At 39.4% G+C, this 26961-nt stretch overlaps 1 protein-coding gene across 2 annotated transcripts; it reads right to left on the reverse strand.

Moving 5' to 3' along the window:
* Positions 1 to 8: 8 nt before the first annotated feature.
* On the reverse strand, positions 9 to 25137 carry LOC103140488 (tyrosine-protein kinase yes). Of its 2 annotated transcripts, none has more exons than XM_007555670.2 (12): positions 24542 to 25137; positions 14047 to 14353; positions 11217 to 11316; positions 10166 to 10264; positions 9883 to 9986; positions 9409 to 9558; positions 8962 to 9117; positions 7430 to 7609; positions 5421 to 5497; positions 5057 to 5210; positions 3615 to 3746; positions 9 to 2660 (listed from the first exon to the last, which is right to left on the reverse strand). In XM_007555670.2, the coding sequence occupies exons 2-12, from the start codon at positions 14342 to 14344 to the stop codon at positions 2452 to 2454; spliced, it is 1659 nt and encodes a 552-aa protein (XP_007555732.1). In that variant the 5' UTR covers positions 14345 to 14353; positions 24542 to 25137; the 3' UTR covers positions 9 to 2451. The 2 variants fall into 2 exon arrangements, with proteins under 2 accessions (XP_007555732.1, XP_016528680.1); XM_016673194.1 differs by lacking the exon at positions 24542 to 25137 and adding an exon at positions 18725 to 18813.
* Between the last annotated feature and the right edge of the window lie 1824 nt (positions 25138 to 26961).

Genomic DNA, 26961 nt, shown 5'->3' on the forward strand with positions numbered 1-26961 from the left:
ACATATTCCGTGTAAAATCAAGTTTTTATTCTACAAATTGAACATATGATTCCCCACAGGTTAACGCCTCAAGATGCATTCTGATTTTATGATACAAAGCCCTCATTGTAAGGGCCTGTGTTCACTTTTCATCTTAATACAATCCTGCCGAGTCCATGAAAGAGCAACATTAAGAAAAAAGAAAATAAACATTAAAAACATCCATCCAATGTCTTAAATATAGTGTTTGCATTGTCCTTTTGGTTACATAAACGGGCAAGTCCAAAGGTTTCTCAGCAGTCACAGTTTAGTGGATAAAAGGCGTTGCTTTCTTCAAGACAAATATCAGCAAAGGTCTTCTTCATACTTGGCTGGAAGCAACATTTTATGTCATGATGACTTGACAGAAAGCCTCAGTCCATAGGTTTCTTCAGCAGCTCTTCACTGTAAAAACCCAGCCGGTGAGTCAATATATAGAGCGGTTATAAAGAAGGACTGTGATAATCAGGACACAAATTACTGCTTGGTTGAGTGGTGAGCAAATAGAAAGTCTCATTATTAGACACTGACTGTGTAATGTAAGAAAATGTATATTATAACAAAGTATGAAAATGGAGCACAGAAAACACACAAAGGACGTAAGATTCAGTCGTGTAAGATTTCCTTTAAGTTTTATCACCCCAAAATGAATAAGAATGCATGAGATTCACCCCCTGAGAACTTCTACTGACAAAATATATTACCCTTGCTTCTGAAAATGCTAATTTAACAAACGGCACATTTACAAAATCTATGGTTTTCAAAACTTGGACACAATGATTTTGGGCTTTTTCTGTGATAATAAAAGTGATGATAAGCCGTTTTTTTTTGGCAACACATCTGTTCCTTGATACAGAAACATTGCTATGAAAATACAACCTAACCTCCTTCAAATGGGCTACTTTCGAACACCAATTCAATGACGCAGTAACACGGCTAAAGAACAAACAGTAGATACATTTAGTAATACTTTAATTACATTTATATTTACCAACGCTCCCATGGAGTGGAAAAAAAAAAAGATGAAACAGCAAACTTGATCAGAGTTCATCATCGTTGCTGTAAATCACGCTCAGAAAACAAAACAATTATTGCTCGCTCATGATTTTGGGATCACAGTTTTCTAGAGTGATGCAACAGTTGACCACAGCAATTGTATTACAAGTTGCAACGTCTGCAAAGCTGTTTCTAGATTTTTCACATTATTTCGTCAATCTTGCAAATCTGGGTTTTCCTTCTCACTCAAAAAGTGTTTCACTCTTTAGAAAGACCTTCACTGTGTAACAGGGCTGGGCAGAGAGCAGCTGAAACAAAATCCATTAGAGTTTATGATGTTCAAAACAAGATGCTAAGTTGATGAGGCGGGAGGACATCATCTGTATGTTATTTCTACACATTATAAGCCAAATTATCAAAGAGTAATATCAAAACACTAAACAAACTTAGCCTACCGTTTCTGAAAACTGCTCTGAAGTTTACTGGAGACTATAGTATAGAAGTAGTTGAGTCACAGAAACCTTTAGAAACATAAGGTTGTCCTACAGAAAATAGAGTTGGGACTAAATATTGGTTGCTGTCAAAACAAAACGCATGCTGCATCATGAAAAACGCCACAGTTAAGTGGAGCACAATCGAAAGTGGACCCTGTAATACTGATTAAATGCAGCGAGTTACTTTAAATCGGGTGAGTGTTTTGGGTGTCTGAATGGTTTTGACGTTGAGGTATATCAGCCTGGGTGAAAAGCGAATCATAAATGACTCATGTCAGGATCGGGGACTAAATATTTGGGCTCAAAAATCGCTACTACAAAGACTGGACACCACAGCGTTACCTCTGGACCGTTTCTGTCTTTACCACGTACTGAACTGGCTACTGCACTTTGCCCCTTCTCTTCCCTGTAAGTGTAGGGAATATTGACTAGACCAAAACAAAAAACAAAAAAAACTCTGTGCTCTTTTTTTTTTATCTAGAAATGAAATAACATTCCATACTTTCATAGTTGTTGTGAACTGAGAAAATCAGGGAGAATATGTTCAAATAAAAGGAGGCAAATTGCCTTAGTAAACCATAGAGATGTCAAAAATGATTACAAATTTCATTGTGGATGTTCAATCACAGCTTATTTCACAGAAACATAACACTGTGTGATGTCTGGTATTTAAACGTGAATGTGTATGCCCATAACTGCAATCATACATATTGATAAAATCTACGTTGAGGTAAAAAAAAAAAATAATAATAATAATCCCTCCAATAATTATTGTTGTGCCAGATGTGAGAAGATAAAAAAAATCATGTAAAAACAAAAATCTGAACTGATAATGGAAGAACAAAAAAACAAACAAAAAAAAAAAAACTAAATAAAAACAATGGACACAAATTAAGTAGAGTTGTATGCAACAGTCTTTAGCAAAGCCTCTTCTTCCTGATGGCTATAGGTTTTCTCCAGGCTGATACTGAGGCTCTGTGGAGGTGAAGTAGTCCTCCAAGAAGGACTGCAGGTACTCGAAGGTGGGCCTCTCATCCGGCTCCTTCTTCCAGCAGAGCATCATCATCTCATGCAGGGTCTCAGGGCAACCTGGTGGGCAGGGCATGCGGTAACCCCGCTCCACCTGCTCCAGCACCTCCCGGTTCACCATACCTAAAAGGAGCGGCGTCAGGATCGCAGATTACAATGAGAGCTGGACATCCAGGACGGATGTTTATTCACCATCATTAATAATCACAAACCTGGACGTAAGGACAAATCTGGACAGTCTGGATGTATTTGATTCTGATTTAAATTTTTTTGTGTATCTTTTATTCAAGATACACAAATTAATGTCTGGAATTAATTATTATGTTAATCCTAGAGATTCCTGAGAGGTTTTAGAATATTTTAGCATATCTTACTGCAGATGTTCTTACACTGGTCAGTCTTTAAAGTATGGGACATTAATGATGGATGGACGGATGGACAAAATCCAGATTGAAAATACTTAAGTGAAATTCTTAATCTTGCAAATTTTTGGTAAAAAAAAGTTACATTCCTGGTTTGAATTATAATAATTTGCATATATTTTTAAAAAATGTTCCTGAAGCTCCTTCTGCAAATTTTACTTTTTGTAATAACGCAACATTTTCTTTGCTCTATAAAGCTTGAAACTCGATACATGACAGAGACAATTCTAAATAAGACACGTAGTTTAAGCATCTACTTTGTGTATCTGAACTAATCTCTTAAAGACGCCGCATTGGACACTTGCGAGGTGATCTGCGACGGTACTGCAGGAAATCGAGATGCAGAATGAGTCCGGCAGATGGCCATTAATAACTGAGCTGTTTGGTCTCCTGATCGCCTCCCACCAGATGGCCTCATCTAATCTCAAATCTGACCATGTGTGTGAGAGTGTGTGTCAGTATTCCCCCCTCCCACTCTCCTCCAGCCCCCCTGCAGAGCCACAAACAACCACCTTACACAAAGTATGAGACGTTTCACTTTGTCCTCTGACATTAACAACAGCAGCATGACAACACCTGACAGACTGGAGTCAATCTGCTGCAGTCATAAATCAGAAAGAGACTTGTGTGTATGATGGAGGAGTGTGTCGCTCACCTGGATAGGGCACCCTGCCTTTGGTAACTAGCTCGGTGAGGAGGATCCCGAAGGACCAGACGTCTGACTTGATGGTGAAGCGACCGTACAGAGCGGCTTCGGGGGCCGTCCACTTGATTGGGAATTTGGCTCCTGTGATGGTTATGAAGAGGTGTAAGATCAGAGGCTGTGTCCTCAAAAAATATATATTGCATAACTGAAAGTAGTTCTAATTACAAACACAGGATTAATGTATTTAATTAATAATATAAACCAGAACAAAGTAGCAAAAAAACAAGTGAAATAGAAGAATATTTGTTTTATAAATGTCATAAAGCCATTATTAATAAGGCTGTGCATTTATATTCACTCCCCTGAGTTAATATTTGAGGTATGTCTTTGCCAGTTTTGCAAAGACATACCTTTGCAAAACATGGAAGAAGACATCAAGACACGGAACGTTTTGCTCCATTGTTCTTTGCAGAATTTATAAAGATCAGTTAATTGTTTGAAGAGCATCTCTGAGCAGTCAAATACTCACAAGCCAAAACGTGTTGGTTTGCAAATAAAGTTGTTTTCTAGTACTTCAAGAGTTCCTGGAGTCTTCGCCTCACCAGATCTTGAACCTTCACTTTCCTCATCGGGAGTCAGTAAAGTTGTGCCAGAAACGTTTGGATCTCTGAGTTGAAGTTTCTGGCCATGTCTTGGCTTGTGTGCAGTTGCTCCATCCTTTTTTCCCCATTTCCAGATAACTGGCTGAACATATCACTGTATCACATATCACATAACCTATCCTCGCTTTAAACTGACCTGTCTGCTCTGTTCGTTGGTTTTCATGGCGCTGCTTCTTCAGTAATGTTCTTTGACAAACTGCTGGGGCTTTCAAAGAAAATCCGGGCTTATAAAATGAAATTACACACAGCTGGGCTATGTCTATAACTTAGATTACTTCTGATAGTTAATTGGTTGTACTGGACTTTATATTAGGGTCTCGGATTAAGAAAAGGGGCTGAATACAAATACACAACAGCCATTTTAAGATTTTCATCTGTAAAATGTGTCTTAAACCTTCATTTCCCTGCTGTAACCTACTTTGTCTTGGTCTATCATAGAAATGAAAACACACTGAGGCCACGATGCAACACGACAAAACGTGAAAAAGATTATCAGTGCAGCACTGCACAAAATTTTATATGGTGATCTTACAATGAACAAGAAAAAAACATGTAGAGAAGGAAATGTGTTCTAACTGGTGACAGAAATATTTCATTTCACAGTGTGTGAAAAGTGCAACTAATCAGAGCAAATAGCAGCGTCTGGTTTCCACCATTAGCCTAATTCACCATGATGGGAGACCACATATAGCTCTCCTGTATTTTCCATTCCTTCTCCACACACACACACACACGCACACGCACACGCACACACACACACAAGCTGTGTCTCTGTGTGAATGTACCAACCTTGCCTGGCTGTGTACTCGTTGTCTTCTATCAGCCTGGCCAGACCGAAGTCGGCAATCTTACACACCAAGTTCTCGCCCACGAGTATGTTCGCGGCGCGCAGATCTCTGTGAATGTAGTTCATCCGCTCGATGAAAGCCATCCCGTCTGCAATCTAAAAATAAAAAAATATCCACGTGAATCATTTCAGCTTCAAACAATGTCGGACACAAAACACACAAAGCAAAGGCAAAAAAAAAAAAAAAAAAAAAAAAAGGGAAACCTGACAGGCTTGCCTGTCGTAACGGTTCTTTTTATAAACGTCTTAAAATAAAGCTCTGAAATCGATGCTGCACAAACGGGAAACTGTGGATGTTTGTCTCACCTTTGCGGCCATGTCCACCAGCGTGATGAGCGTCAGGAATTTACCGTCACCTTCTTTGACGAAGTCAAGCAAGCTTCCTGGAAAAGCAGCACAGAGGACAAGCTGTAAAAAGGAAGGTTGTTGATGTGACTGTGTGAAACAATCCACATGCAACAGCAGAGATATCATTTTTGTCAGCATTGTTCTGTATCACACGAACCCATTATTCAGTTAATGCTTAGTGAAAGAAACTAGAGGCGTAACTTTTTTGTTACTGGAAAATATATATATTATTTTATTTTAAAAGTGGAGTATTTGAGCTGCAAAGCGCAAAATATGATCTTATTTTAGAGTGTGTGTGTTTGTGAAGTGTCATTCGGTAAATAAGGAAACTTTTAATGCAAAGTTGCTCTAAAAGTTGCATTGAAAGTCCGTTAGAAGTGCCAACTGTGCATTAAAGTATCATTATTTATAAAGTAATGCAAAGTTGGCACTTTTAACAGACTTTTAATGCACAGAATGAGAATGCAGCAGTTTCTTGTTTCCCTTTTGGTGGTTAAATCCAGCTTCAGGTAGTCCAATTTGCTTTCAAGGGATCGCACATTAGCAAGCAAGGATATTTCTCATACGGAAATGACTTTAGTAAGAAGATAGAGCCTTTGAAAAATTCTATAACTTTGAGTTTTTCTAAGTGTTTCAACATTTCAAGCTTAAAGTTGCATTTAGATTCCTCAAATAATTATTTTTTCAGTGTTTCTATTGGGAAATTTTTACCTTTCCTTGTATTTCATCAGCTTTTCAGTTCGTCCGTAGCTGAATTTAAGATTGGAGGCTTTCAGGGTTTTTTTTTTTGTTGTTTTTTTTTTGTCTTTGTGGTTCAAACCGTACAAGACTATACACGGTCTGGTGTAATACGAATGAAGTATAATCATTTATTTTTACAACGTCTCTGCCTGTTTTTGATTAGAAGACATTATAATCCTGTAATAAATCATTAGCCAGCTCTCCAAGCATTGCTTCTAACCCTACTCACAATAATTAGCTACACTGGCGACTCCTTTCTTCTTGCTGTCTTAACCAGATTGGAAATCAATAATTTTATTCCCGTTCCAACCACCATATACAGAAGGTTCTGGAAAATACTCTTTAGGGCCAAATGACAAGCTGTGTTGGAAAAACTATCTGTAGCCCATATATTCATTCCAGTAAGAAAAAAAAAGTATGTTGGCATTCAAAGTTTAACACCCAATAAATATTTAGTCATGAATTACTTATCAGACATTCTGAAGCTTTCTGGATATTGATTCAAACAATTATGCTGATTTAACTTAAATTATTTGAAAACTCAAATAAAAGGAAGCATGTTATACTGTTGTAGAGATACAAGTCTGGCAAGGACTTCTGGGAAAATATTTAAAGTAGGTGGAAGTTCAAATCTTAAATGTTTGTGAGCACCACAAAATCCAGCTTAAAAACAAAGTGGATGTGACTTAGTGTTTTAGAATCCAATTCACAGAGAGTGAAATAAAATATGTTCCCATAATCTGCAAGTGAAATACGAAAAACATTAATGCAGTTTATTTCTCACACTGAAAACACAATAGATGAACAAACTGCATCCACATACGGAGTGGTGCATGTAAAAATGGTAACCATTTACCCTCACATAAATCTAACTACCTCTAACCCTCCTCCCCCCGACACCTCTACTAAAAAAAAAAAAAAAAAGTGCTGCTGCAGCTGAAGGTGCAAAAACCTCCAACAAAACTGCTGCAGTCTTCAGTTCCAGCCTTCAGGGAACAACAGGGGGCTCTCAACCAGAACAGCATATCAATTAAAAATGCCTGCAATATTTAAATTCTTCCTTCAAGGAAATCTCCATGCATTAATCCGACTCATGCTGTAAAGATTGGTTTTACCATACGCCTCTTTTAAAACAGAACTCAGTAGGATTGCGTGAAAATAAAGACGGGTTGTGCTTTTTTTTTTTTTTTCAGGGGGGAAAAACACGTAATGTTTGTTTCGGTTACCTTTGGACATGTACTCTGTGACGATATAGATGGGCTCCTCAGACACAACAGCATAAAGAGGCACTAGTTTGTCATGCCTGAGTTTCTTCATGATCTGAGCTTCCTGCAGGAAGGCCTCGGGCGACATGGTGCCCGTCTTCAGCGTCTTTATGGCCACTTTGGTGGTGCCGTTCCATGTGCCTGCGGAGACAAAGACAGGAAGCAAAGTGATGGAAGTCACAGGGGGAATCAGTGTGAATAATCGGCTGGGAGTAAGGCCGTATCATTAATTAGGTCTTGTAATTGCTCAGGCGTGTGCTGTCATGCAGCTATGAGCAGATTCAACCTCAGTTAAGAAAGTGGCAGAACAAACGGTGTGCAAAAGTCTCGGTTCGTCCCTTATTTAACTTTTTCTCCCTCCTCTAAGCGACCACACCGTTTTGTTATCGCATACAATATTGTTCATCTGCATTCTTCAAATCTTTCTGAAGCTCGTATTTTTTTTTTTTTTTTTTACCAATTTTCTTGTCAAAGATGAATCTAATTTTAGAAGAGTCATTTAACCTTTCCACCAGAACTGACCATCTATCGGACATCTTTTGTGGAAACGATTTATTTCATTGCTCATTTAAAGACTTAAACGTCAAACGTTTCTCTCTCTCTCTCTCTCTCTTTTTCTCGCAATTATCAGTTTTGCGTCTGAGGGAAATATTTGAAGGCAGCAGTTTGGGGTATTCTCAAATGTAAAACACGCAACCAAAGAAAAGCTTCAATCCTAACAACCTAGGCAAAGCCATGAAAACATTATCTGTCAGGTTTCAAGAACGCCCGTGAAATAAAAGCTTATTTCAACAAAACTTTAAAGTCACGATGAAGGACAGCCTTGGTCAGAGTGTGAAGTGTGTGCTCTTGCAATGGAAAACGTCTGGAATGCTACATCTCTTTCATTGCTTTTTCAGGTTGCTCATGTCTCTCCTTTATTTAGTTCAGAGAAATATGTTGACAATTGGACCTTTTTCTTTTTAGTCCATATGTCTGGTCTAAACAAACATGCTCAGTAAACCAGCCTGATCAACTCTTCAGAAACATTTTATTCACAAATGAATGTATTTGTCCAGATATGTTTTCAACTTTTAACCCTATTTAAAAAAAATTTCTGACGGAAGAAAACATCTTTTATGGTGAGGCTGTTAATGTTTGATTGATGTTAATGACTGTACAGAAAATGAGTAAAAACAGTCACAGGTAAAGCAAGAGAAGTATAAAAAAAAAACAAGTGTACGACTAATAATCAGGACCAATTTAAAATGAGCAAAAAGTCAGCATCCCTGGATTCCACGCGTAAATACAACGAGGTGGTTTAAAAGTTTTGCACAGTTCTGTGGCATCAGCTGTTAACATGTTGAGATAAAGAGGACACAACAAATAAAGGAAGCAACTGGAGGAAGTGGATAACTCCCCAGTTTTGACACCAACGGAAAGACACTACAGACAAAGAGTCTCCTTATTATCTGCATCCACTTCTGGTAAACATGTACAAGCTTTGTTCTTACCCATCCACACTTCTCCGAAGCATCCCTGGCCCAGTTTGACCTCCAGCTGCAGCGACTCCCTCGGGATCTCCCAGGCATCTTTAGCGAGCCCCTGAGTCTGAGGCTTGACCGTGGGGCAGACCGTGGTCAGCTTGTGGCAGAGTCCGTCAGCGTGCTCTGCGACACAGAGGCACAAAAAGCTGCTACAAGGATGCTCCGCTTTCACAAAGCTTTTTAAAATCACCGGAAGAACCTCTCTGGGGTCACAGTGAAATCGAGCGGAATCACAGAGACTTAACCGGAGGCGTCCTCAGGCTGAAGACGTCGCCAAATCTGACGGTATAACGTCAACTATTATTAAAATTAAAGAGCGTTCAGCTCCCTTGGCAACACAGCGAGGTGTGTGGCACAGAGCAATTTTCAAGACAATTCTCCAAGGTCTGACTGCAGGGAAGGACAGGACCGTACCTGTGTAGTGTTTGACGAGCTTCGGCAGCGTGTCGAACTGGGCTCGCGTGGTGATGTAGTAGCCCCCGTTATCCAGCTTGCGGATCTTGTAGTGCTTCACGTTGTCTCCTTTGGCTTCATCCCAGTCGCGTATGGACAGAGAATAAGCACCTGAGGCGCGACAAAGAAAGGTCAAAGACCAGTTTGAAAAGTTATGAACTGGGCTGGGACAGGCGGTTTTCTGGGAATCTGTTCACAAGTGGAGAATGAATCAGTGGATATGTGCCAAAGATTCCTGAAAGACAATTTTTCAAAAAATTATTTCTAACCTTCCCAACTTACTTTAAGCTCATCGTGAGAGCTAAAAGAAGCCTCCAAAAGCCTTAAAATGTCACAGAGAGGCTTACGGCAGACTTTTGCTCATGTTTGCTCAGTAAAACCAGAAAGAATCGCAGACGCTGAATGAAAAATGTTCAAAAAGAAGGAACGTCTGACCTTTAGTTGTTTCACTCTCCCGCACCAGGAAAGTCCCTCGATTATTCCCGGGATTGAGCAGCAGCCTCTCAGCATCTTTGCGCCCCATTTTGCCAAAGTACCACCTGTGAAACGAAAACAGCATATGAGCAGAGAACCCAGCAGATTCTGGCTCACAGAAAAGGGTGTGAAGTCAATAATGTTGGACTGCACTGAGACATCCACACTCATGCTACAGCCTCTACTCTCTGACACACACACACTCTGCAGACAGAGGCTAGGAGAGGCAACAAGCCAGTCTTACTCTTCAGCCTGAATGGAGTCGGCGGGGGCCACATAATTGCTGGGGATGTAGCCCTTCTTCCCGGTGTTAATGGAGCGAGCCTCCCACCAGTCTCCTTCGCTGTAAGAGAATAATGACACGGGAGAGAGCACATAGATGATTTGTTCATTCAACTGTCAACTGTCGGGACTGAGGCTTATACGTATATATGGCAGAGTGACTCAGAGCAACAATGAAACACTGGTAATGGTACTTAATCATTTTCTGTCCAACTCTATAATGAAAGAGGTTCTGCAAAAAATCTGCGACATGAACTTGGTTATGAAATGAAATAAATCTGTTTCTCATTGAAAGTGTGCAGCCGCAAGCTACTTTTGCTGTTGGAGGTTTACATATGTTATAATGTATACAGCATACAATGTCAAATTTGAATTTGTTGCATGTATACATACACTCCTACAAATATTTGATTAAGGTCCCTTTAAGGTCTGGTTTACTTCTACCAATTGTTTTCTGCAGACATCAAAAAGTGGTGATTTATGACCTGTGAGTTTTTATGCCACAGGTTTGGCCTCTAAGAATAACCCAAAAAATCTTAGATGGTTTTAAAAATGTTATTTCAGAATCTTGATGACAGCCAACATTTTTTTTTATTGCAAAATCAGTTTTGATGTGTTTAAGATGATTATCAAACTGAAACACTAACATATCTTCAAATTTCAACTGAATAGCTGTTGATTTGAGGTAAGCAATGTCCTTTCACCCGAGGGTCATATTTTGGGTCAAATAGTGAAAAATCAATTTTGGGCAAAAAAAATCCACATTAAATTCAAACTTCTGCACCAAAAATAGTTTATAAACTGCCCTATGTTAATTAGTTGTTTAATCAATCCATTGTGGAAAAAAGAATAATTCAAATATATTGTTGAAGTCTTAAAATCGTAATAAACTCCATTGCCTACGATGAGTGTATGTAGACTTCTGACCACTACTGCAAGTCATTCATGAACACTAAATAGAGCCAGATCCTCCATGGAAACAGTTATTGGCGAGAAACTGAGGAGATTCTTACGTATTGTTGATGATCTGAAAGCGATCCCCCTTTTTAAACGTAAGATCATCTGATGTTCTGGCTTCGTAGTCGTACAAGGCAACAAAGAAGGTGACGCCACCTGAAAATAAGAAAACAAAACCCACAGTTGAAGACCACGGTCGCATAGAAAGCATTACAAAATATGCCAGAGTAAGACAGCTGAGACAGATACAGGCACATTTGGCTAAAGTGTCAGTATTTGCCTTTTTGTGTAATTTCACTGTGCAGCTACCAGGTCTACATCCACAGAGACACATAAAGACAGTTACAAAGTTGGCCTTCTATCGCTTAAAGAATGTTTCCCTTAATAAAAAAAGGACCAATGTTCCTGCAAGATCTCGAGAACCTCGTCCATGCAATTATCTCTGGTTGAATTAATTACTGCAGTTGTCTCCCTAAAAAAATCAGACAACTGCAGCTGATACAGAACGCTGACATCCTGAAATAGACACAATTTAGTCCAACAATGAAGGGGAGGGGGTGGAATTAAGTTCATTTTTATTCAGTGTATGTAAACATCTGGCATCAGCTATAAAGATGACAAATGGAATCTGACAATACCATTGTTACATAGGTCAAAGAAAATTCTATGTATATCCAACCTGTTGGCAGAAATACGACATTTCTTTGAGTCATAATTCAGATCAGGTTGGTGGCTTTGATTTATTAGAACATGACCTCAAATGAACCATTAAAAGCCACCTGTCGTTATTGCATGGTATAAATCGGCTCGTTCTTTGCATCCCATGACAGCATCCTGTAAACCAACATGCCTACTGTGCAGAAGCCTTCCCACGCGGAGGCCTTTCATGACAACAGTGCTGTCAACAATAATCCTATTATCACCTGCAGAAAGCAAACACCAACCCAGCGACGCGTCTAAGAGCAGATAATCCAACACCGGGGAGGATTACAACCGAAATCCCATCTAAACAGGAGGGTCTGATCATCAGTTCTTTTCTCTGTGGATCAAGGCTGACAGAAAGACTTGTATAAAAATGTATCAGCGTAAAATAACAATGACACAGAGGCAGAAGGTTTCGGTATGAAACAGGATTAGTGGCTTGTAAACACCTCATTCAGTATTCTATGAAAAAAGTCCCTAAAAACATCAAGAATAACCCAAAAAAACAGTTAATTACACGTCTAAAAATCATATTTCTCTGGGTACTCCAGCCCTCGCCTCCCTGTCCAAAGACATGTTAGGTCAGTTCTCTAAATTGCTCTTAGGAATGTGTCTATTGATGCATCATTGTATTTCCTGTGTGTCTCTGTGTTGTCCTGACCTTTCCAGGGTGGGCCCCATTTGCAGTACTTCTTAAAAGTACAAATTTTCTTAAGTATAGCTAGAAAACAATGCAAAACAAGTTCACAGTTTACTTTTTGCAATGTCTTCTCCATATTGCAAAAATGTTTAAACAATGGTGACCCTATGTACTGCATGTTAGGCCAAATAATATAGTATTATCATTTAAATGATAAAAACTGTCACTTTTATTCAGATTTTCTGTTTCTTTGTAAATTATTATAATGTGTTTATGTATTAGAAGATAATATAAATACTAAAAACACAAACCATTCAAAATGCAAATTCAAAATTTAAAAACTTTAATAAAATGTTTAATTTAAATCCAAATTTAGTAGTTATTTTCAAACTCTATGGCGTCTATGCAAACAGTTAATTATTCAGTTTCTTTGATCGACAGCTGCAGTAAACAAAATGCACATGCTGATTTAAACGACATCTCAGGTTGACAGGAAGGCTGTTCCGAAGCTGACAGAGATGGGAACTAAACACTGCCTCTTCTTCTTTAGTCTTGAAAACACAGAGAAAGCAGGTCTCTAATAATGTAGGGAGTCTCTATCTAGGGTTTGAAGACAAAAGCAAACGTCCAGTCCTGGCTACACTCTCTCAAAATCCTCTGAAAGGATCTCAAACCCTGACGAAAACAAACCTCAACCTTTGGGTCAAAAATTCTAGCGAGAAGCAACACTGTGGCTAACAAAAACGACACCATCTCCACTGTAAAACACGATGATGGCAGTAATTATGCATCAGGGAAAATCCGAGTTTTAATAAGGTGGCTGAAAACATGAATATTTTTAATTACTGGTCAGTTTTGGGCAACAAAACGTCAGGAACCCAATTGTTCAGTATAACTGTGAGTCAAAGCATACGTCCAAATCTACAAAACAAAGACTCAAAAGGAAGAAAATGAATGAATGAGTTTTGTCCTCCATTAACTCTAAAATATAATCTGCGAGGTTAACTGGCAGGCCATTGACAAATGAGACAGAGCTGGAGAACTTTTACAAAGTGGTGTCCATATGTGAGAAACTCCTACCAGAAACTCAAACTAAAGTCATTCAACTCAATATTAGTTAAATATTGACTTATGTAACCAGGTTACTGCAGCATCTTTGGTCTGTTTTCAGTTTAAATGTGCAGGAAGTACAATACATTCAAGGAAAAAGATGTTTTTGACGCTATTAATTATGATTTAATCTTTTACAGTTTTCAAACTCACCATATTAACTCAACAATGGTCATTAATACTGACAATTGGATGTTTTTGTCTTTAACTGACCAAACAATTTAGCTTTTTGGACTGGCTGTAAAGTGCATTGAGCAGCTCAACAAAATGAATTCAGTCAAATGTCAGCGGCGGGCATTGGCAGCGTGATTTCAGGACGTTTAAATCTGACGAGAAATATTTGAAAGCAAATACATTCAAAATGTAAAGAGAAAAACTACTAGGGCAGTGGCAATGTAACGACGTAAAGTTTTAAGAAAGAAAACTCTACTCACTAGAGACGGCACCAGAGAAGGAGTTGGACATGGGACCAGAGAAGGAGGTCGACGCTCCTCCAAAGGGAGTCATGGCAGAGGAGGAGCCTCCGAACGGAGTGAGGGCGTGGTTGAAATTCAGAGCTGCGGAGCTGGAGGAAGACGCGGGAGCCTGATTCTGCTGCGTCTGCGTCGGGTCTGGCCCGTAGTGGCCGACGTGAGGCACGGCGGCAGAGGCGCTGGGGTCAGACCGTGAGGAATTCTCGGTCTGATACTTCATGGTGGGACCTTTGTTTTCTTTGCTCTTCACGCAGCCCATCGTCTCAGCCTGCATGGACAGACAAAACAAAAAGAGATCAATTTAACGCAAACAGAATCTGGAGAAGTGCATGGTGTTGCGTGAAAGGCCATACAGGGAGGAGCCTGGATTAGGAATCGTGACATATGGTTTGCCAGCTCTGGTACAAATGTTATGAAATCAAAGTGTAATGACCTGATATTTCCATGTTAATCATTTTGTTGCTGCTCCAACCACTAAGACTTTAAGCCCTGTTGTAACTGGGACATATGGTGAATTCTAAATCTGCTTTTGAACATAGCTATGAACAATGAGTCTCTGAATATACTGAGGTAGAGAGATATCTAGAGAGATAACATGTAAGAGAACCACTAAGTTTTATGATACTACACTACAATAGTTTGGCAAAGTATGAACACTTTGATTTTTATTTTTTATGGCTTGGTGAAAATTCAGACTATCATCTAACTATGGAATCTGTGCTGAGACTTGAAAATTGATGTTTATAGATACTTTCTATCAAATCTCTTTTTTTCTCACAACTACTGAATGTTATTAAGAACTATAACAAAGCAAATTGAGCGACTATCAGAACTCATCACAATCATTTTGGCAACTGACTGTAAAATCCAAAAAGTCAGATTATGGAGAATCCCTCTTTAATCAAACATTACTATTACAGATTGCCCATAACTGTCTGTTCATGTATATTCCATAGATTGTGACATATTTAGTAGATTTTTCTGTTTTTATTATTGTTAGAAAGGTGCAGCCACATTGTTTTATTATTGTGTTCTCTTTGTGCATTTGGGTTTAGTTCCTTAAGTATGTGTTAGTTTCCACCCCCCCACAATCCCCCTTGATTTATAGTTATTTTTGAGTCTTAGTTCAACTTCCTCTGTATTCATTAGTCTCCCTCCCTCAGTGTCCATACTTTACTGTTACCACAACCATTCCAGATTGAATCTAATTAGTTAATCTGGTTAGTTGATCCTACTCTCAACATACAAAAAGATTTGTTCTATTAAGTTATAAGTAGAAACACAAGCAGCAGTAGAACCTGTCCTTTAGAATAATCCAAGGAAAAGTGGTGCCGACTAGCATGATGCCACACTGGTGAAGCAGTAGCTGCAAAGATATCAGGCTACTTTATTACTCAGTCAACATCATGCAACGATTAGTCAAAGAGGTGTAGCATTCTCTCATTCTGCAGCCGTGGCCTTAAGGTTAGGAGGGTGTATTATGTCTTATCTTAGAAGGAGGTGCTTAATTGAGAGTTCACAGAGTTCTTCGGATTTACTGCCAAGCGATTCAACAAAATGGGCATTTTTCAAACATTTTAAAGCAGTTTGCACAGATAAAATGTTGCAGGTGCTTAAATTGTAGGCTGCAGAAACGGTTGCCTTAAGAAAACTAACTTTAGACGTAATAAGGCACTTCAGAGGTTTCTAAGTAACAGATTTCTTACAAAGGGTCTGAAGTCAGTGTGGCTATAAATCCACCGTCTGACTTTAGATGTTCAGCCAACATGCTGAGAATGTTGGCATGGAGTAGAGACGTACAGTTCCCGAGCCAGACGCTGCTCCCAGCCTCAGGATGAAACAACTGTCATGGAAAGCAGAGGCAGGCTTCATCCTGTCAACTACAGCAGGAGGTGGAGGGGTCTAAATTTCATTAGAAAAACTGATGAAAGTCTGCTGATTTTGCTCAGGGTTTACCTAGCCAAGCTGACCAGAAAACAGGAAGACTTTTCCATCTGTTCAACTAAACCACCACTATATTTATGTTATTTTATATCGACAATAAGCAAAAAAGCTTAATAAATATAACCTATTGATTTTTTTTTTTTAAGTAAGGCCTACAAAGTGCAGTGAGGCTGAAAACTGATTTACGTTTCATTTGTTGTATCGCTCATATTAAAGTAGGTAACGTCAACCCTTTGTTTGTAGCTATTTGAAGAGAACAGCAGTAGTGGTAGAAAAGCTGAACAATAATAAAAGTCCTATTCTTCTGCCTAAACCACATTTGCAAAAACTCAGTCTTGTAAAATGGCACAAGAAAAGCAAATTTCTGCTGTTATGACTTCTGGGGGATAAAGTCTTAGACTTGCAGGGTGAATGTTAAAGAAAATACCTCAAACACAGATCAAAAGCACATATTGTACCTCTTAAGTCCCTGACAAAGATTATTAGAGAAAATACACAGCAATAATCGTCGAGATGAAGAACAGACTTTAGAATACTTTTGTAAGTTTACAAGTCACTGAATGGCTTCGCACCAAAACATGTCGCCATTGTGTGAACCTACCAGACCACTCAGGTCTTTTGGTCCAAGTCTATCCATCCCTGGAGTCAGAATCAAACGTGGAGAAGAGGCATTCAGTTTTTATGCTCCTCTAATCTAAAACAAACTTCCAGAAAACTGCAAAACAGCAAAAACACTGAGATCCTTTAAATCAAGGAGAAATATCCATTTGGTCAGAGCTGTCTCTGATCAAAACAGCTGGAACATAATCTGTTTTTCAACTTTCTATTGTCCTTCCTCACTCTATTTTCTTTATTTCGCTTGTTAACCGTTTTATTTTTCTACTTTGTGTGAAGTACTCTGAATTGCCACGTTTCTGAAAATGTGCTGTAAAAAATAAAACTGCCTTGCCTCTAAATCACCGCCAATAAGTCCGGCGCAGCGAGTTCAAATAAAAATTCATCCGAGTGTTTGTGTAGGCACAAATAAAAAAAACGATTTTGACCTTTCTGCGCGTGGAGCAGGAGAAACGGCAAAGCGAGACAGCAGGCCTGGCTGAATGAAAGGGGGGCAGCCAGGCACACACGGTGCCAGCTCTCCCAGCTGGAACTACTAGGAGGATTACAAGGGTGAAGGATTTACTCAAAGAGGATAATAACAGAAAACAAAGTAAGAGTGACCACCAGGGTCCGTGGGGGTGTGTAGTCATTTTGGCCAAGCTCACCCTGCCTGTACCGTCACACAGAAGCCTGACTTTGCCCAGAGCTAAAGCCAGACAACTCGCTGTCAGTCGGATAAATCAGACAGCTGTTGCATAACGACGCCGTTTTCTTTTTTTTATATACAAATTCAACAACTGAAGAGTGCATCGTCCTAGACAGAAAATGTAAGAATTATAACGTGTCATGCGACATTTAAGACATAATATTAATTAGTATAAGCTACTCCTTAAGATTTCAAACAAATAAATAAAGCATAAATAGGCAAATACTAGACCTGATAATATTGCTGCTGCTACTACCACAAGTAGGAAGGCTAATTTGTAAAAAAAATTATATAGTACAATAATAATAATAATAATAATAGCAACATAAGTTACATTTTTTTAAATAAAATTTTAGCAAAATATTGAATAATTACATAATAGTAAAACATCATCATTATTCAGAGTAATAAATATGCAAATATTTAAATTAAAATTTTAGGTTTACCATACTACCAGGAACAAACTGATTTAAAAACAAATCATCATCACAATTCATTAGATACAGGATGATAACAAATTATTTAATGCGTAAATTAAATTGCGACTACTGTTGCAGTACAACTTTTACAATACTGCTAAGCAACAAACAAATTTAAAAGAGGAAATGAATTAATGATTGTAAGATAGATAAAAATGAAAAAAATATCAGCAACATCATTACCATCAAATATGAACTATATGATAAATAATGATACCATTCTTACCATTCTTTCCTCTGCAATTGTATATCTAAATGTAATGTAATGAATGAAATATTAGTTTAGTGCAGCAAAGTCATTAAAAACAGAGGGACAATCTGGAATCACATCTGTGTGTTTGTTCCTGTTTGCCAAGCTTATGCAACTACGTCTTACAGTACATCTAAAAGCTCAAGATGTCCCTTTGCTGCACATGAGGCAACTTCTGACCAGTACAGCCATGCAGCCACTGGGAAACTATGATGTGCTGCTAATTATAGCAGCTTATTGTAATTGCGGACAACATCCCGCCCCCAGGATGACAGCATGACCTACAAACATAAGAAGACACTCAAAGTCTTCCCAGATGGAGCCAAACACAGCGACAGAGGAAGGAGAAGAGTTCAAACGAGGAAGCTGCATTGACAAGAAGTAAGCATTTACACAAACTGAAGCTCTTTGTGCTCTCTCTTTTGCTTCACAGAGGCTGAAAATCAAACATAAGTGAGCTTGACATTTAAATCAGAATCGAAGTTAAGCAATCAGGAACGGACTGTTTAAAACCTTTTCCTCCAGGCATAGATCTCTTCTTCTGCAGCCAAACTCTGCGTAAATATAAACACGGCTGGGATAAGCACTTGGTCAACGCTGCCAGTGGTCTCTCCTTCATAATCCACAAAAACAGTCAAATATGTGCAATAAAAGCAGCAGTACCTTTCCAGCTAGTGCTTATTTTCCTCCTCATTCCTCTGTCCAGCAAGAAGTGTGGCAGATTAGGCAATAATTTTGCTTAATACCTCTTCCAGCAAGGTCGGACTGCCTGAAGGAATAACAGGGATTTAGTCTGTTGCTCAAGGCCCTTAAAAAAAAAGAAAAAAAAAAAAAAAGCCAAAACGTGCTGAGATCTGCCTCTATCTGAAAGCATTTGCATTCTTTTAAGGATGATCCTTTGCTGAGTAATAATTGTTATCATTGTCATGTTTTCCAGGAAACACAGAACAAACAAAAACTCTATCCATCTGCAGACATCCTGATTCAGCTCCAGATGTCTGGAGAGGAGAAATCTTTCCACAAACATCCCGACGCACACAGAAGATGCTGCGTGTCCAAAAGGCTCTCTGACTCTTGACCCTCTGTCTTTGGTGCTTTCATTAGTCTCAGAGGCACGCTCTCGTGCATCTCTGCGAGTTTGATTTACTAATATTGGCTCTCATACTTCACACTCCAGTCAGTGTGCAGCGACAGCATTGGAGGGATTTCACAGAGGCTCCGGGGTTGTGCACGCTTAACCAAAAACATACCACTTTGAACAGAGATCCGCGGCCAGCTGCGGCACAAAAATAAAAAAAAAAATGCAATGTCTCGCTGAGCTTTAAAGCTAGGAAATCATTCTTTGCATATCCAAGACCTTCCTGTGGTTTCCTTCTTCCATTCCAACCACAGCGTGATCAGTCAAGGCAGGATTTACGAAATGCTGATAAGACAGGGAGAGGTTAGTTTTTTTTTTTTTTTTTTTTCCTGGCAAAAACTCTTAGGATCACAACTTAAATAATTTTTTTTAAGTTCACAGAAAGAGCAAGTTGAGAGAGAGAAATCCTCACCTATAGTTATATCTGTGAATCCGGAAAGAATCTCAGTGGTCTAGGAATGTTTCACTTTATTACATCCACCTTGATAGTTCTGGGTTCTTAACTCCTCAAGACATTGATTCAACACAGTGTTGGACGCATTCCTCATAGAAAGTGTCCCCCACACCACGCATTATACCGCTACCATCACCAGTGGAATCGTTTATAATAGGCAGGGAGATCCATAATTTCATATTTCATACCTCCACCAAAAGCTATTTAGAGATATAATTAAAGTTCGCCATGGTTGAAACCTACACCTTCATCTCTACTGCTCAACCCAAAAATGTCATTTTCTTCCAGATGTGGCACCATTTATAGGAAAATAAACAGGTTTTTAACAAGAAATTGTTGACAAGCATTGGTTTCCTTATTTTTGGGCAAGTTTATGTAGCTGGTGGAGTTATAATGTTATTCCCTCATCAGAAACACCCCTGGAGTATTGCTTTTATTCTTTCATGAATAAATGCAACACTTATAAAAGGCGCCTCCCCCACTCCACTCCTTCAAACTAGCAGCAGCAATTAGCAAACACCTGGTGGAACTGCACATCTGCAGACCTTATTATATGAACTATTTCTCAGTCCAGTGCTCTGACGGACTTTTGTAAATGCTTGATAGAAGAGTGTTGTTGTGAGGACGTGATGAAGGCAGGAATTTAAAGATACGTAGGCCTAATTTCAAGATGTTAAAAGTTATGAATTGAGAATTCTTTTAAGTCATGTTTGATATATACGACCGAAGGTGACATTTTGATCGTACTAAAAAAATTATACAATGTGGCTGAAAAACAAATAATCCTGCCCCTTTAACAAAGCTTGCAGAGCTCTGCTGAAAATACAAATAAGCCGATGTAGCAATGATGCAAGCGCACTGTGGATTATTAATGGTCCGAGAGCCGATTCTAAAATAAAACAAGTCTCACTGTTTCAAACAGATTCTTCTCCTCTGGGGTTTAGATCACAAGACATTTGGCTGGATGACAGCCCGGCAGCTGAGCTTAAAGGAAGCATGAGACCGGAGTTCCTCCATCCATCAGCCAGCGCTCCGACTGAAAGCGTGCCCAGCTGTGAGTACAGGCAGGAAGGCGGTCTGTGGAGCCTTGCTGATGTTCAGATCTGCAGCAGATGCTGGCTGCCACCGAGCACCACATTAATTTTAATGCCTAACACACTACATCCAAGTAAGCCTTCAGAGCCTTTCAGAAAACCATCACCAGCTAGTTTGAGTCTTATAGGGGTTAGGGATTTCTGGTTTAAGATTGCCCTGCTATTTAGATCAGATTAGGGCAGATTTAGGAGCAAAAGTACAATTCTATGTTCTACTTTTGATAGTTATTTTGTATATTCTGTGTATACTTAAGTGAACTTTGTATTGTTATAATTGTCTGCACCTTGTGATTATTGTCTTGCATTCTGTACACCGGTGTGCCTCTTGGTCAGGTTTCCCTTTAAAAAGAGTTTTTATATGAATGGATCTTTCTTTTTGTACTTAAGCTTGAGGGCTTAGTACAAATATATTCAACTGATAAAAAGGTGTGGTCTTAATATGTCACATGCTTCCACAAAGTCAGATTTTTTTCATACGTTTAAAAATAATGTGTTGTGCATTTTAACCCAAAACATGTTTCTTCTACAGTCATGGCCAAAAGTTTTGGGAATGATCCAAATGTTATTTACAAAGTCTACTGCTTCAGTTTTTATAATGGCAATTTGCATATACTCCAGAATGTTATAGTGATCAGCTTAACAGCAATTAATTGCAAAGTCAATATTTGCCTAGAAAATGAACTTTATCCCCCAAAACACATTTCTCTAAAACACAAAATCTCTGTTTTGTTCCCTGAGCCAGTTAGTTATTATCTTTGCTTTATGGCAAGGTGCTCCATCATGCTGGAAAAGGCATTGTTCATCACCAAACTGCTCTTGGACGGTTGGGAGAAGTTGCTCTCGGAGGACATTCTGGTGCCATTCTTTATTCATGGCTGTGTTTTTAGGCAAGACTGTGAGAGAACCGACTCCCTTGGCTGAGATGCAACCCACACATGAATGGTTTCAGGATGCTTTACAGTTGGCATGAGACAAGACTGGTGGTAGCGCTCACCTTGTCTTCTCCGAACAAGCTGTTTTCCAGATGTCCCAAACAATCGGAAAGGGGATTCATCAGAGAAAATGACTTTACCCCAGTCCTCAGCAGTACTCTGCCTGTACCTTTTGCAGAATATCAGTCTGTCCCTGATCTTTTTCCTGGAGAGAAGTGGCTTCTTTGCTGCCCTCCTGGAGTCCAGGCCTTGCTCCAAGAGTCTCCGCCTCACAGTGTGTCCAGTTGCACTCACACCTGCCTGCTGCCATTCCTGAGCAAGCTCTGCACTCCCGGTAGCCCAATCCCACAGCTGAAGCACTTTTAAGAGTCGGTCCTGGCGCTTGCTGGTCTTTCTTGGGCGCCCTGGAGCCTTTTTGGCAACAATGGAACCTCTCATCTTGAAGTTCTTGATGACGCGATACATTGTTGATTAAGGTGTAATCTTTCTAGCTGCGATACTCTTCTCTGTTAGGCCATTTTTGAGCAGTGCAATGATGACTGCATGTGTTTCTTTAGAGATAGCCATGGTTCACAGAAGAGAAACAATGATGCCAAGCACCAGCCTCTTTTTAAAGTGTCAGGTGGTGTCATTCTTACTTAATCATGACAGAATGATCTCCAGCCCTGTCCTCATCAACACCCACACCTGTGTTAATGGAGCAATCACTGAAATAATGTTAGCTGGTCCTCTTAAGGCAGGGCTGCAATGAAGTTGAAATGTGTTTTGGGGGATGAAGTTCATTTTCTAGGCAAATATTGACTTTGCAATTAATTGCTGTTAAGCTGATCACTCTTTATAACATTCTGGAGTATATGCAAATTGCCATTATAAAAACTGAAGCAGTAGACTTTGTAAATATTAACATTTGAATCATTCCCAAAACTTTTGGCCATGACTGTACACACATGAAAACCAGAGGGCAGCAGATCATGTGAAAATATAATACTTGTGTCATTCTCAAAACTTTTGGCCATGACTGTATTATGTACCTTATTTGAGTTAAATGTCTATGTTGACATTTGCTCCATTTCTTAAAGAGTGTAAGTGAGCGTGGTTAAACTTATTTATAGCATATTCGTTTTCACAATTTTCTAATTTAATAATCACAAAATAGTGCATAGTTGTGAAGTAAAGGAAAAAGGGCACATGATATATTTTTGTTTACAATATCTGATAGGCAACATCTGAATTCGTATTCACATGGACTTGATCTTTGCCTCTGTAAAATCCAGTGCATTTGTCAAAAAGCTAGTTTCAGAAGCGGAGGCAGGGTTTGGGTGGAGTGGATTCTACACTGTGTTTGCAAATGCTTGCTATTAGACAACCTGAAAAGAAATAAAAAATTTACATAAAAGTCTCAAATGTAAATGAAAGTGTCAACCTCGAAGAACCCAACTCGTGCTTTGGTCTCATGTTTTCTTGGCAGAAGGTCTTACTGTAACTCTCATGCGAACCACCGCCATAAAATTCGATCAAACAATACCTAAATGTCGCAACGATCATCCCATATTTACTTTACTTACTCACTTGCTACAATAATCAGGTTCTCTGTCTGACTGATGAAGTGTCACTCACCTCACTCATACACATGCTTGGACCCACCCAGCATGTGTGTATTGGACTCACAATGGATTTCTTACCACATAGATTGACAACACACAACTCCTGCAGGTCTAACCTGATTCTCAGACTGATATTAAGAAAAAAGCATTCAACTTGAGCAACACATCTAGAACCCATAGGTCTCCCTTTTTACCCAGACTACATTACAGGGACTTTGGCCCTGCTTTCTGATATTTCAACTAATAAATGAATTGCCCATTTGGGAGCCCTCATAAGACTGTACACAGAGCATCGACCTTTCATTCTCAGACTGAAAGGTCAATGCTTTCATTGACCTGAAAAATAAAAAAATAAAAATAGGTGCGGTACCCATCTACAACTGGTGATGTTCTATTCTGTCCCAAAGCCAGGATGACAAACATCACCCTGTGTCTGTGATAAGACATAAAATGTTATTTAATTTGTCCTATTTAAACCCATTTTAGATACACTAACACACAGCCAGATAAGAAAACGGGTGACAGCAGCTTTAATAGCGGCACTCCCAACTCTCCAGATCCAGGCTACCTTAAAAGGTTTGAAAGCAGCTGATTCAGGTAGAGTTGTGCAAAGAGCTGTTCAGGATGTGACATGTTACTGAATCATTTTCGTAAAACAGCTCTAATCTTAAGACATTCTGTGGACTTTGTGCTGATGACAGGCATAGAGAAACTCTAGCTGTTAAAAAAAAAAAAAGAATCTTGATGTTCCAGAGGGCTGAATCAGCATGACTCACGAGTGGGTTAAGAATTTAACAGTTTACCAAAATGATAAGCTACTTTAGAAAACCCATTAAAACCCACAAATCAGCTGTGTAAATTATAAATATTTGAGTTAAACGCATTGCAATACGGCAATAAAATGAGTTGGAAGTTTTCATTTACACCATAATGATATGTCAACGTTTCTGTTTCTTGCAATAAAGCTATAATTATATGCAATTTTCCAGATTAAAAATTTTCCAGGGAATTAGTGTTTTTTTTTTGTTTTGTTTTTGTTCCCACTGGGATTAAATTCGTGCATTGCCTTTTCCTTTTCTTAAATATAACACATTGGTGAATAAAAAAACAGTAGCATATAATCAGCTCAGTGTTGGCAGTGCTTGCAGTCCTTTGTTGATGACAGGTCACACAGCGGAGCAGCTGGCCCTTCTTGTTTTAATCATCCTGCTCTGACAAAGAAACAAATAATTACATTCCTTATTATTTTTGCCTTTACCTTCCCGGTCCTTCCAGTGTGATTTTTCTTCCTATTTTCACCACTTTCTCCTTGAATCAGTTCGGGACAAAGTAAATCCGAGTTATTCCAGCCGGGACCGATCCGCCTTCATCCTCCTCACTTCATCCATCCAGCGGTTTGGTTTTTAAGTTAAATCAAGTGTTGCAGTCCTGAAGGCTGATGTTGGCGCTGCAAGAGGCTGTCATTTTCCTTCATGTGGAGAAATCGCTGAAGGAAAAATCCTGCAGAGGCATGCCTGCTGATGGAAAACAAAGAGGAAGGAGGAAAAGTGGGATCCTGGAGTATCCCGGAGAGATGGAGCCTCCTCTCCACTTCCTACTACCAAACTTCCATCAACCCCCACACAACAACATGGCCGACCCAGCCTGCGGGACTGGAGCCACGCAGCTGGAGACGCAGACACGGAGCCGTCTGGTGCAGCTGGTCTGAGCGCAGCCGCGGCGTGAAATATTCACGCGAAAAACCTTACGCTGGGTAAAATAACAAAGAGCAGAAGGGAAATGGATGGGTGAAAACAAGCAGACCGGCCCGAGGAGAATTTTTAATCTCCAAAAAAAAAAAAAAAAAAAAGGAGTAGTCACTTGTACCGTTACCGTTCACAAATGTAAATTTGTGGCGCCCTCTGCTGGTTTTATACATCTATTGCATGTCAAACTTCACTGAGTGAAGACTACGTAAAAGAGCATTTCCGATATTTATGACCAGCTTTGTAGTTCTTTTAACCCATGCAAAATACAACAGATTGTTCAATAGGTAGGTTTTTAGGTCTTTTATGTTGAAATTCTTGGAAACAATTTTTGTACAGAGCTATAACAAAATATTTGCTAGCGTTAGAGGAGGATCAAAATGTAGACAGGAAGTCGGGAGGCTCATGATAAAAAAAAAATCTTTAATAAGGAAAATCAAAACGACTGACAAAAATCAGGAACAGGAAAGCGAGGAACTTAAATACTGATCAAGAGAAGCAAGTGACAAATAAACCAGAAGAGCAGGTTAGTAGTGAGGTTAGTAGTGGCATCTCGGGAAGAAAGTTTGCTGAAAAAAATTAGGAGATGTGCAACAGCTGTACAGAAAAACAGGCAGAGGGAAAGGAGAAAAAAACTCAACAAATAGAAGAAGACCCTGAAACAAACATAAACACTAACAGAAAGAAACAAAACTCAGGAAACCCACCAAAGATGAGAATAATTGAACTAACACAAAGATAAAAGGTCTAAGTAAATAAGCAACAATGAAATGATCAAAACAGAAACAGAATTAAAAACCAAATATCCGACACCTAAGGACCATAACAAGACTTCAACCAAGTCAAAAGGATGCTAATGATTCCTTGTTCTAGTGCTGTGGAAGAAATCCTTCGTTGATCTGGTACCAAAGAAAGATCATCCATCAGTCCTCAACAACCTTTTCCCATGACATCACATTTCATGAAGGTCCTAAGGAGACTCCTTTTGACTCCCACTAGTTAAGTTTGATTGAGGCCTCCATCTGTCTGCAGTGTCTGGCCAGGTGATCAGCAGCAAAGGGGTGCTACCAAGAACTGTACTCTCCCCAATCTTTTTTCACTATACCTCATTCTTTGAGTACAAATCAGAGTCCTGCCATCTCCAGAAATACTTTGACAAGACAGCAGATGCCGCTGTGTCAGTTATGTACAGGAAGCTGAGTACAGAGATATGGTGGTGGTGGAAACCATTATCTTATCTTGAATGTGAACAAAACATAGGAGATAGCTGTAGCTTTCAGGAGAAACGGGAATAGATCAAACACTATTTCCATGATGGGAAATGAAGTGGGGGTAGCAATAGAGTGTAAGTTCCCTACACTGAGTGCTTATCTAGACAGAAAGCTGGACTACAGTTGCAACAGTGAAGCTGCTTACGAGTAGGGATAGGACAGACTGCAGTTCCTGAGGAAGTTTAGGATGTTCAGTTTTTGCAGGAATGTATTGTAAATTTTCTGGAACTATGTTATGCAGAGAGAAATCTGAACCTCTGAAACTGGTTGTGCAAAGAAGGATTCTGTGAAGCATCACGAAGCTTAGTGGTAGAGCAGGAGCACCATGTGGGGAAGCCACTGTCCTTAGTGCAGCTTTTGTCACTGCTCATCTGTGCTGCCTGGATTTTGTGAAATCGTTTCTTCATTAACACCTTCATCGTTTGCGCCTCATCCTGGGTCCAGCCGCGTTTCTGCCTCACCACCACAAACCGCAAATCATGACAAATTTGCTGTAATGCAGAGATTATGGGAGACACTTCCTGCCCACAGCAATCACCATCTATAATGTCTGTTTAAAGAAACTTTGATATTTTGTGTTAGAGCGTTGATATTTTGTGTTAGAGCGTTCAATCCCCCTAATGCACATGTGTCAAACTCAAGGCCCGCGGGCCACATGTGGC

The sequence above is a fragment of the Poecilia formosa genome, unplaced genomic scaffold (genome assembly GCF_000485575.1).
Source record: "Poecilia formosa unplaced genomic scaffold, Poecilia_formosa-5.1.2 Scaffold71, whole genome shotgun sequence".
Classification (NCBI taxonomy): domain Eukaryota; kingdom Metazoa; phylum Chordata; class Actinopteri; order Cyprinodontiformes; family Poeciliidae; genus Poecilia; species Poecilia formosa.